We start from the raw sequence: 12,684 nt of genomic DNA on the forward strand, positions 1-12,684 counted from the left end.
TAATGTCAACTGACTCCACTAAAGAGTTGACACTGAAAATCTCTCGGTTCAAATGAATTTATTTTCTACTCAAGAATTCAACCTAATTGTAATGAGTGGATCCACAGAATATTATCAGTGTTTACCCTTCATGAATATCATCAGCTAGTCGGGATTTACAAAATTACCATTTTACCCTTCTAGTTGTTATTTCATCAACTCCTTTGTCGCTTGTGAAGAAGTTAGAAACAATGTATTGACGAGGAGCTAACAAGTCACATTGTTTCATCCAAAAGAGTCAAGACTCAATTTGGACACTGGCCAGTTCATTTATTCACACTCCAAGGAACAAAGCATGAGGTGATATATATTGCATTTCAGCAATCTTGTACATGAATTCCATATCTATGAGAACTTCACAAAGTTACTCATGACATTCTCACAACATAGTACTTCACCAATAGGCCTTGTTCGGAATCACATAGTGAGTCCGAACTCTGACTTTCTCAAATGAGAATACTAAGGTGTGAAATGACATGTCTCATTTCAGAATTAAGGTAAGCACGATGCAATTCATACGTAGTGACTTCGAGACATAAGAGGTTAAATGGTTTGTTCTTATCTTGTCTCTAGAAGTGCACTGGTCAATTCAGTACCTTCGGAAGATACCTAGAAGAACTATAGAGTCTCCAACTCTCAATGCCTCATAACCAGACATCATAGATTCTTCTAACAATCATACTGGGGTCAATAGTCATTTGACCCTTAGATTGCGAATATATCGTTTTAAGCAAACTACGAAGAGTTTGTTCATGCAAATCTACATTTGTCTCTTCGTAAGTTGTTTAGTTTGTTTATGGACTAAACACTAATGTTTTATCATAAAGCTTCAGACAAGGAAGATTGAATGAACGTTTCAACTTTTTATTAATGAATAAACAATTACAAGCAAGAGTCTTCGTAAGACTACATGACATCAAATGTACATAAATACACACTACAACTCTTCTTGTGGGCACCATTGACAACACCTAAGACGCCTAAATGACGCACACAACCGTCTCTCACGACGCGCTCTGAGTCGCCATAAGGCGCTGCGTATGATGACTAATCGCAACCACTCAATGCCGTCACAAGGCGCACCTGAACCGCCATACTAGGCGTAGTTCATGCCATCTTCGCCACCGCCAACTGAGCACGATCACACTCGCCTTGGGAGACTCCCCATTCCATGCGAGCTAATTGAAGCTGCTCGCGAAGACTCGCGAACTCCGCCTCTGAGCGAGAGCCTCGCTCGGCCGGAGCTAGCTGAGACTTTGCTCGGCCTGAGCTAGCTGAGACTTCGCTCGAAGCATTGGCCCGCAGCAGCAACCTCCGTCTCCGAGACCTCAGATGAGCACGCCTTTGCGAAATGCAAAAGTGCAGTCGCCTTCCAAGCTGGCCGAGACGGACGTCATGATCTTCCCCTAATAGGTCGTGATTACATCAAACAAAACGCCATCGAAGAAAGATATCATCAAACAAAACGCCATTGAAAAAAGACTTGGGCGGGACTTCGCCCAAAGATCAACAAGCCGCGACACGCCGGTCCGCCTCTGCACACGGGCTCGCCTGCTTGCGCGTGCAGCTTCCCTTGCTCCGAGGCTAGAGCGACGGATGCAATCACATATGCCTCGCCCACGTCGAACTACGCCTCCTGTCCGCTTGGATCCTCCTCCACGTGTTGATCACACAGTTTTCGTGGGAGAGACGGAAAAGCGAGAGAGAGGACATGCAATCACGAAGGCTTCGCGACGGCGAAGCTTCGGGAAATAAATTTTCCTCAAACCCCCGGCTGAAACAACTAAAAGTTCACCGCCCGGAACCCCCCAAGCGATGAACTAGGGGGGCTAATGTTGTCGATCATTTTCGGAAAACCCGAGACGCCGAGAAGACACGCCGTTCAAAGGGACGATGATCAGGCCGGAGGTCCTGAAGAGCGGCAAGCCTTCCGACACAAGACGACTGGCAAGTCCTCGCGCCAAACTTTCAGCTCCTCGAGTCGAGTCACTCTCCTCGAGTCGAGCCTTGCTCTTCGAGTCGAGTCACTCTCCTAGAGTTGAGCCTTGCTCCTCGAGTCGAGTCATTCTCCTCGATTCGAGCCTTGTTCCTCGAGTCAAGTCACTATCTTCGAGTCGAGCCTTGTTCCTCGAGTCAAGTCACTCTCCTCGAGTCGAGCCTGGCTCCTTAAGTCGAGTCACTCTCCTCGAGTCGAGCCTTGCCCCTCGAGTCGAGTCAGTCTCCTCGAGTCGAGTCTTGTTCCTCGAGTCGAGTCACTCTCCTTGAGTCAAGCCTTGATCCTCGACTCGAGTCATTCTCCTCGAGTCGAGCCTTTTTCCTCAAGTCAAGTCACTCTCCTCGAGTCGAGCCTTGCTCCTCGAGTCGAGTCACTCTCCTCGAGTCGAGCCTTGCTCCTCAAGTCGAGTCATTCTCCTCGAGTCGAGCCTTGCTCCTCCAGTCGAGCCTTGCTCCTCCAGTCGAGCCTTGCCCCTCGAGTCGATTCACTCTCCTCGAGTCGAATCTTGCTCCTCGAGTCGAGTCACTCTCCTCGAGTCGAGCCTTGCTCCTCGAGTCGAGTCATTCTCTTCGAGTCGAGCCTTGCTCCTCGAGTCGAGGCATTCTCCTCGAGTCGAGCCTCGCTCCTCAAGTCGAGTCACTATCCTCGAGCCGAGCTTTGCTCCTCGAGTCGAGTCTCGCTTATCAAGTAGAGACTTTCATATTTCGCCCGAGAAGCGTGATATCCGAAGCCCAGACGGCCCAACGAGCCCAATAGAACAAAGGCCGCAAAGGCCCATGAAATTTCAGCCAGGCGCGCGCCGCGCCCAGCACGCCGTGCGCAGTGCGGCGCATCTTGCGCGCTGCGGGTTGCGCGCCGTAGATCGGGCGCCGCGCGTTGGGCGCCTCCTCTTGACAGTGCGCGCGCCCCTAGTCCCACATGGACAAGAAATGAGGCTCCTAAGGCCCTTAAACTAATATAAATACCCCCTCTCATTGAGGGGGAAGCAATATTATTCAATCCCACTCATTCTCAAGAAACTTGAGACTTCTCTCTGCTTCTCTGGATGCCATCCTTGGCCTGAAGCGGATTTTTCTCGATTTCTCGTTCTCAGAGATTCCGAAGCGCTCCCAGGGACTCCCGAGCGCTGCCTCTCTCGATCGAACGACTAATCACCTACGCGTCTAGCACACTAGACGCGTCCACCATTTCCGACTGGAAATCGCCTACGCATCCGGAATCTCCGCCACGACAAGGAACTCTTGACTTAGAGTCTCCCACGTCTCCAAAAGAGAGAAAACACACATTCTCTCTCGGGTCACTCGATCCCAAAGTTCTGAGACGTCGCCGAGGACTCCTCCACGCTCTGTCTCCTCTGTCGAGCATACCCTCCAGGCTCCGCGCCTCACACTGCGTTACATACGCCTTGAACTACGTTCTGACCTGATCCCTATTCACACGGGTACGTAGGTAGCCTACACAAAAAGGCACGATCACTCCCCCTATTCACCCCTCCTCTCCTTTGAGACGCATGGTGATCGGAGAAAACCCAGCTCGAGACTTTTGAGTTCACACCTCTGGCTCGGGTGCGACCACTTGATTCGGCCTTGGGTCGAACCGCCCGAAGCTTTTAATCGTTGTTCATTTTCGTGCGACAACAGCGTGAAATCAAGGAGGATGACGTGAAGTCCCATACGTCCAATTCTAGAGCGAGTCAAGGATCATGAAGAACACGTTCAAAACAAAAAAGCAGACAACCTCCATTTAAGTGACTTGTAACCACGGAAAACATTGATCACAATAGGTTCCCAATCCCATAAGCTTAAGCGAAAGCAACAATTTTTGCTTTCCCACATAACTTCAAAGACACCTTTCATTAATCTTCTCACAAAATTTGTTACCACACCCATTTTCACCTCCAAGTGACAGAAAAAACAAAGGCTTGAAAACTTTTAAGCGATAACAAGGCAGCATAAAGCTAGTACAAAAAGTTCCGACATGCCGAACAAGTTAGAAAGGGATACTAAACTGAAGGAAGATAAACAGTTCTGGACTGCTCACACTCGGAAAGACGAGACTTATTTCGAGTCGAGTCTCTTCCTTATTGAAGAGAAAGATAAATAAAAAAAAAAAGGCGAGATCATTGTGGCTTTGCCATTATTTCTGCAGATTGAACACTCGGCCTTTCTTTATCAGCTTCCAAAGGGCTTCCTTGGCTTCGGCCAATGTCTCCACGGCTTGTCCTTCGTCGAAGGAAATTCTCTGTATGTTGAACTGCAAGTGGATTGACCGGAGAGAATAAAAAGTAATTAAAACTTGTAATAAATACAAAGCCATAATAAATTCTCGAGCGTTTAAATGCGATCGTGTACCTGGGCACCCTGACGGACCCGAATATCTATTCCTCTGCTGTCAATGGAAATAAGTGCAGCATCGTCAACCTCGGTTTCCGAGGACAATAGCTCTTTTAGAGGCTTTGAAAACATTGCATTCAGTTCCTAAAAAATGGATGGTAAAACTGGAACCGTCAGCCTACCATTCCGATAATTGATCAATAAGACATTGCATTAGTAAATTTTCTCCCTAAAGAAAAAGAATAAGTTATGCATTTGCATGATTCTTTGTAATTTACGAATCATATCACTAGTTCATTATTATTTTTAAACTACAGGATTCTTGTGAGCCATCATAAAATTCAATGCTCGATCATAATATGTTACTCATAAAGACCGTTTTGGAAGGTTATTTAAACATTAAGTAAACAGCTAAACTAATTCAATTTTGCCCTACTAATTAGTTTTTATTTTCCTGGGTGGAAAAGATTTAAAAAACAGTTTTACCTTGAGATTTTGCTCGCCCCCATCAACTGCAATCTTATCCGGCTGAATCGCTTCGTATTCCTTGACGTCAACCCAAGCAACAGTGCCAAACCCGCCAATGAAATATATGTCACTGAAAACAAAACAGCAAAACCAATCCCGATATTTACTTCCCTTATACTTTCTTTAGGTGTGGAAAAATATGCAAGAGTTCATGAACAAAAAAATTAAAGCATGCGGAAACCATTACAAAAGATTGTTATAAATTTTTAATTAATGCTCGGAGGTTAGTGAGAAAACATTGAAAGCAGACATATATTGATATCAATTTTTTTTAATGTCCAATATAGTTTATAAGCCAAAGCAGCAGAAAGGGTGAGAGGGAAATGAAAGAAATAAATAAAAACTCGCACAATATAAATAGGGTCTTTAGCTATATAGCCATTTGACTTAAAGCGTTTTGTATAATAGCCAACTTTTTGTTGATTTTCAGTAAATAGCCACCTCAACTTATTTACGGCACTAGAAAAAAAAAAAAAAAAAAACCCCAAAATAGGTGGGAATGATTTGGGGTATTTTTGTCTTTTTGAGTTCCGTAAATAAGTTAGGTGGTTATTTACAAAAAATTTACAAAATGTTGGCTATCTAGCAATTCTTAGACTTTCGGTGGCTTATTTGGCTAATTTTTTTATATAAATATGCAATGATTTGATTATTATTTTAGTCAGTTCAAAATAAGAAGCAACAAACCTTATATTCTGCATTCTAAAGTAATAAAAGTTTCCCCATTGTTGAGATGGCCCTTGCTGATGCTTGGCAATGTACTGCTTATGAGCCCACTCCTAATATATATTACAACATGTGTACAAAAATACGAAGCAAATATTTTAAGTAAAGAAATCAAGGACAAGTAACCAAATTTTCTTTTATCTTAAATATAACACATAAACACAGCATTTTTGTCTATGAGGATTTGTAATTACCGTTAAAAAAACAATGGTCACTCAATTGGGTACATAACTTTGTCAACTGTTTCAACATAAAATACAACTAAACTCTCTAGACCAATCTGTAAACCTCTTTAATTTCGGGGAAACCAAACCAATGATCCATGTGGAAAAATCAGCCCTAAAAGATTTCTCGAAATCTGCTTGCAATCTTCCCAAATGAATTTCTGTCTATCATGCGGCTTTTTAACAGAAGAAAATATGCTATCTATGATCATAACCTAGTATAGAGACTGAGAATGTGCAAATTTATTTTCAAATGATCACAAAAATTCTCTCTTTCTAGACACTCTGAGGAATCCATACCAATCTATGTCTCCCCAGTGTACGAAATCGAAAACTAACCTGTTGATGCTCGGGAAGTGGATACACATCGCCGAAAATCGTCACCCTGGCATTTGATAATCCACTCCATCCAGGAATCTGGGGTACCATAGTCGCTCATAAGGATCGTTTGGGAACAGAGAAAGTCAAATAAGTAACTATAATCATTCATGTATTGCAACTAACCTGCACAACTAGTGTGCACCTCGGATCAGCTAACAAATTCCTCGTGTGGATCGCGAGTGGTGAAAATGAAAATATCGGATCTAAGTTTTAGCCATCACATAAGAAAAGAACATCTCACAACACAATTAAACAAGTACACAATATCCATATCCAAGGACAAATGTATCGACTATTACATGACTTATATGTTCACGACACATATTTCAACATTAAAAAAATGGACCATGAAAATGATAATAAAGTCCATTAAAATATTCAATAAATTCATCCCAGAAGATTTTTATTACTTACGGCCTGTTGAATCTGGTGCAAAGTCAACCAGGGAGCCAAATGGATATCCTTGACGTCGATGGTGCATTTGAGACATAATGGTGCATAAATGAGCGAACCTGGCCTTAAATATGCAACAACAAGAAGAAGAATTTAGATGATACTCGGAAGAAGGTTATTATCATTCTATAGGACAAGTGTAATGACCTGCTCCATAAGGTTACGAACGGCCAAGGCCGGACGAGGTAAGCCATGCGCTGATGTGGCGCTTTGTACACCGCCCGAAATGGGTGTTCGGAAAAGTCCAGCTCTAGTTCCTCCGGCTCCGCTTCCGTGATGGCCCAAAATGGGATTGCTCGCATTTGGTGACGCGTGGAGAGAGTTCTCGGTACCCAAACCGCCCTTTAGAAGACAAGATATGCCATTAATACACTGGAGTACCCATTTCTTTGACCTATACATTGTCTAATATTGCCAAGGAGATAATGTCAAATGGGACATTAAGGGCTATAAAGGTTCACAGAGAATGTAATATCCACACAAATATTTATTTCACATAAAATGTATAATCAGCAAACATGCAAAAAAAATTATATAAAAAAAATGATTTGGAGGTAAAATTGTATCTCCCTAACCATCGTGTGATTCTTAGTCTTCCAAATGCAAAGAAACTGACTTACGAGTTTGTTGTTTGTTTGTTGAATAGTTGTTCTTCGTTGTTCCAGGGCAGTTGTTTTTTCTTTCTTTGATCTTTTCATGATTTCCCTGTCCTTTTTGGATTTTCTTTTTTCTTGTTAGTATAGTGGTTATATTCCTACTAACGAAGAGAGATGGATTTCAAGAGGAAATCTTAAGACTCTACATGATATACAATAACTACCCATAATCAGTAAAGAACATGCATGAAAGCTCAACATGCTCGATACAGTCAAATAGGAACTAAATTTTGTTAGTCTAACAGTTAGATCTATCCCAATCCCTAAAGACACCACAGCAATGTGTCCAGGCCGATGGCCTTATCAATACAGAGTACAGACTTACTCAATGAGCAAATACAGAAGAAGAAGAAGAAAATCGGTTGGTAAAGCTACTACTTCACTAACCCGTCCCCTATTTCACACTTTTAGGTAAACCTACTCAAATTTTTTGAGTGTTTATTAATACAGTCTGCCCGGGAAAGAACAGTGTTCCAGAAATTTACCACTGGACTACATCTACAGCCAAATACTCATTATAATGTTATCATGGGACATCGGTATCCAAAGTTTACAGCTTTCCAAGCTCCTAACCACTAAAAGTTAATAGTTAAACTGTTTTCATTTATGACAGAAATTGACATTTACTGCAGCAATTTTTCTAAGAAAATGTCTCAAGTTCCAAACGTGTGGCAGATATGACAAATTAGGGATAAATTTTGCATCTTTCTCTGTAACCTTCTGATCAGCTTCTTTAAATGACAAAAACAAACCAGTAGCGCCAAACCCATAACCCCAGCGCTAACAGATCAAATAAATACGTTAAATCGGCCAACTAATATTACAGATCAAATAAAAATGACAACACTCGACTCAAATCACTAAGAAATTAAAAAATTCACAACACACAATTACTCAAAATATCAAAAAAAAAAAAAAAAAAAAAAAAAAAAAAAAAAAAAAAAAGACACAAGGAGGCATATTAATTGAGCAAAAAATAAAGAGAGAGTTGAAGCAAACATTACTTGGGACAAAGAGAAGACATCCCCAGAAACCAGGTCAAACCCGCCATTCAATGACTTGTCATCTTTTTTATCATCATCATCGTCTTCAATATCTTCATTATTTTCTCCGGCTTCAGCGAATCCAGAAGCCTCGGCCGATACGGCGTGACGGCGACGTAGTCTGAGGACAGTGTTGTTCTCACTGATTTTCAGTGGCTTGATTCGCTGGCTTGGTGTTCTTACGAAAGACCACGAACAAGACGACGAAGAAGAACAACAAGTGGTAGGAGATGCTAGGTGGCTTTGGAGAGATGGGTAGTGATGGTCCGTGAAGTTTGGGACCAAAACAGAGTTCGCGAGGGCTTCCATGAAATGCGAGGGCGACAGAAATGTGCCGAAAGGAGAATATTGAGAGAAAAAAAAGCTTTAAAGGAGTTCTTAAGCTGGTTTTTCTCGTCCAGAGAGTCATATAGAAAAGGTTTTTATTAATAGTAAAATGGTAACTATCCAAAATTTTAGGTTTTAGGAAATGCGAAGATTATATACAGTTTTTCTCTATCACATTAAATTAAACAGCAGTGTTTTATCACTTAGAATTAAACCTGGCTTACCGGTAACGGGACGGGACGGAATCCCCGCTACCGGTATGAACAGTAACGGGACGGGAGTTCCCGTTAAGGCTGACGGACGGGACTCCTGTCCCGTTACTTTGGCTAACGGGATCCGGTGATCCCGTTAGTCCCGCTATTTTTTTTTTTTTTTTAAAGATCCAACGGCCAAAAAAAAAAGAGCCATTTTTTTTTTACCGTTTAAAGACTTTCAGCCGAATTTTTTATTTTTTATTTTTACCCACTTATTTCTAAAATCTATAAATACCTCCCCATTTCATTCATTTTCTTCACACCTTCCCTTCAAACTCTCTCAAACTCTCTCAAATTCTCTCAATCTCAATCTCAAATTCTCTCACACTCTCTCGATTTTAATCTCAAATTCTCTCTAACGCTTTCATTTTTGCATGGCCTCATCATCCCGCAACCAAGGAGGTCGAAGGGGAAGAGCTTCCCGAGGTCAACAAATGCACCGTTTTGAAGAAAATTGGTTGCACTTATCTCAAAACGCCCCCGACCCAAACACCAAATACTCCTTCGATCCAAATTATGTTGCTCCTACTTTCAACCATTCGGAATTCACCGAAATTCCAAACACCCAAGTGCCATAATACCCTCAAATGGATCCCGAGCAAGCCTATCAAGTTCAAATTCCGCCATCCGAAGTGGCTTTTCAAGAATTTCAAGTATTCGAGCAACATTATCGTGAATCCCAAAATCCAAATGAAGAAGAAGATGACGATGAAACCCAAAATCCAAATGAAGAAGAGGAGGAGGAGGAGGAAGAAGAACAAGACCTACCACAACCACCACCACCTCAACCTCGAACTCAAGTTCCACGACCTCGACAACATGAACAACAAGAGGAGACCCGACAACGACGACAACGACGAGCACGACAAGAACAACAAGAACAACAACAACAACATGAAGCACCTCAACAACAACAACAACAACCACCTCAACAACAACAACCACAACGACGTCGTGATAGGTCCGTTGTGTGGACCTTCTTTGAAGAGGTGATTGCGAATGGCGAAAAAGCCGGAAAATGTCACAGTTGTGGCAAAATATTCAGCGCTCACAACACAAGAGTCGGGACGTCGCTATTGTGGAGTCATCACAGGCACTGCCAGGGGACACCATCTGGAGCCTCGTCAAGCCAGGTAAGTCACATCGATCTCGTAAGTTTTAGACGTGATTTAGTAGAATATTTTGTTTCCACCGATCAATCTTTTAGTCATATCGAATCTCAAGGCTTCGTTAGATTCATTAGTTCTATAATTCCAAATGTTCAAATTATGTCTAGGAAAGCCTTGAGATCCGATATCCTAAAATAGTTTTTAGGAGAAAAGGAACAAATGAAAGACACAATATCATCTGGTAGATATAGCGTTGCCTTAACCTCGGATATATGGACTGGTCAATCTAAGATGGATTTCATGAGCGTTGTAGTGCACAATATAGACGACGATTGGAACCTAAACAAACGTATCATTGCCTTTAGGAGGTTAGAAGGTTCTCAAACTGGTGAAAACATATTAGACATCATAGTTAGTGTTATAGGTGAGTGGGGTTTGAGCAATAGGATTATATCTGTAACCTTAGATAATGCCACAAGCAACAACGCCATAATTAGGGAGTTAAAGGAGAAACTTAACGTTGACGATACCCTTTTGCATCAACGTTGTGCTACCCATATCATAAACCTCATAGTTCAAGCCGGAGCCGCTAGTTATTACCCTTCGATCAACAAGATTAGGAATTACATTAGTTGGATAAATAGTTCAACCTCTAGAGTAGATGAGCTTAAGAGACGCCTTAGACTAAACGGTCTCCAAGAACGCACCTTTCACCTAGATAACAAAATTAGGTGGAATTCTACCTTTCTCATGTTGACCAACTTCTTATCCGAGCATTACGTCAATGTTATTGTTTCTTACATTAACAGCGAACATGGCGAAAACGCTATATCCGAATATGATATTAGGATGGCTGAATCATTTGTTTCTTTTCTCGACATTTTTTACAAAGAAACTTGTTATCTCTCTGCTGTTTACACTCCTACTTCTTTTCTCGGTCTTCATACTATGACCGCAATTGCTGTGCATCTTGATAAATATAAAAACGTAACAATTTTTCAAGATTCTATTCAAGCAATGACAGCCAAGTTTTTAAAATATTGGGGGGCTGGAAAGGTTCCATTATTATACGGTTTTGGAGCCATTCTAGACGTCCGATGTAAAATTGGTGGTTTAAAAAAATTTCTGAAGTACATTAGAAACCATTTTGTGGACCAAGATTACATTGCACTTGATCTCTCGAGGATCGTGGAAGCTTTTTTTGATCTTTTCAAGGTATACGAGGCGAAACTCCTACCGCAATACCGAGCACAAACATCTCAATCACAGACGCAATATCCGAGAAGACACCAATACACGAATGTCTTCGTCAACGCGCTCGCGTACAGCCCATCACCTCAACAACAAGAAGCTGGGACAAGTCAGACGAGGTCGAGTGCAACCAACGCACGGTCCCATCCGGAGATCCAAGAGTACGATCGGAACGATTGGGTCAGGACGGATGACGAAGCGATCGACCTCTTGGTTTGGTGGAGACAGAATGCGAGGAGGTTCCCGGTCTTGTCATCTATGGCACAAGACATCCTCACCATCCCTGTTTCAACCGTGTCATCTGAGGCGGTTTTTAGTAGCGCGGGCCGCATCATCGACGATATAAGATGTAGCTTGAAACCGGAGATGGTCGAAGCATTGACGTGCGGTAAGGATTGGATTCAACATAGAAATCGAGCACAAGAAACATTCATATGCTTCGATATTCTTGACGATTTTGAAGTTGATTTCGCAAATGTAAACATAAATGATTAGACTAACTTGTATAACTAAGGGATATCCCGGCCCTTGTCCGGTATAAATTTTCAAATAATTAACGAGGAAAGGGGTGCTCTTTTTCCTCGCCATCGCACCTTTTTAGGGGTCGGTGAGGTTTTTTAGGAGGCCCATTTTTAATTTCACATTTTTTTTATTATTTTTTCTACCCATTTACTTCAAAATCTTTTCAATTAAGTCCTTGTTGTCGGGGAAGATTCCCCCATGTAACCATATAAATGCGGAAAAGTGATTAATTACGCTAATCATGAGCTAATTAATTCAATGATTATATGACAAGATCTAGATTTACATTAATTAATTATTATAAGAGATCATATAAGTCAAGCAACCGAATCAAGAGTAAACAAGTACTTACATTGATTTTCGGTTCACGAACTGAAAGCTTTCACAATCCGTCTTCGTCTTGAACGTACAAGCTTCCACACGATCCAACAAAGAACTCCTTGTTCAAGGACTCGATGTGATGACACCTTAGTCTTCCGAAACGTAATCTCCGAGACGAATAAGAAAGATGAGTGGGCACAGTCTTTATCTCACTAGATCACGAAACTAGGTGTCTCGAGATCTTTCTCTTATTTTACTAAGAATGGAAACGAATTTCCGAGGGGAGGGAGGGGCTGTTTTGCACGGCTAAGGTAGCCTAGAGTGCACGAAATTATTAGGTCAAAAACCTTAATTTTTGCCTTCTCATGAACCCCTATTTATAGTAGTAAAAAGGAGATATTCATGGAATCTTCCAGAATATTTTATTTCCTTTTATTGTGTTCACACTAGATGATTTAATCTAGGCCATTGGATCTCAACAAGTGAATCTTACTTTTTCTCTCATCCATCAGATCAATATC

The 12,684-nt window shown here is 41.7% G+C and overlaps 1 protein-coding gene across 1 annotated transcript; it reads right to left on the bottom strand.

The window, feature by feature from the left end:
- Positions 1-3,870: 3,870 nt before the first annotated feature.
- On the bottom strand, positions 3,871-8,781 carry LOC149402383 (uncharacterized). Its single transcript, XM_089609995.1, has 9 exons — positions 8,341-8,781; positions 6,828-7,022; positions 6,642-6,744; positions 6,351-6,430; positions 6,186-6,263; positions 5,584-5,675; positions 4,855-4,966; positions 4,387-4,512; positions 3,871-4,288 (listed from the first exon to the last, which is right to left on the bottom strand). Exons 1-9 carry the CDS (start codon positions 8,686-8,688, stop codon positions 4,172-4,174), a joined length of 1,251 nt encoding a protein of 416 aa, XP_089466121.1. The 5' UTR covers positions 8,689-8,781; the 3' UTR covers positions 3,871-4,171.
- Positions 8,782-12,684: the final 3,903 nt, after the last annotated feature.

Source organism: Urtica dioica, chromosome 3, assembly GCF_054948205.1.
Source record: "Urtica dioica subsp. dioica isolate 48M chromosome 3, U.dioica_male_clone48M_v1_H2, whole genome shotgun sequence".
NCBI lineage: Eukaryota > Viridiplantae > Streptophyta > Magnoliopsida > Rosales > Urticaceae > Urtica > Urtica dioica.

Coding starts and splice junctions, on each gene's coding strand:
- LOC149402383 (XM_089609995.1), bottom strand. CDS start 8,688: ATGGAAGCCCTCGCGAACTCTGTTTTGGTCCCAAACTTCACGGACCAT. Junction 4,967..5,583: donor TTTAGAATGCAGAATATAAG/GTTTGTTGCTTC, acceptor TTTTGTTTTCAG/TGACATATATTTCATTGGCG. Junction 4,513..4,854: donor GGGGCGAGCAAAATCTCAAG/GTAAAACTGTTT, acceptor TCCATTTTTTAG/GAACTGAATGCAATGTTTTC.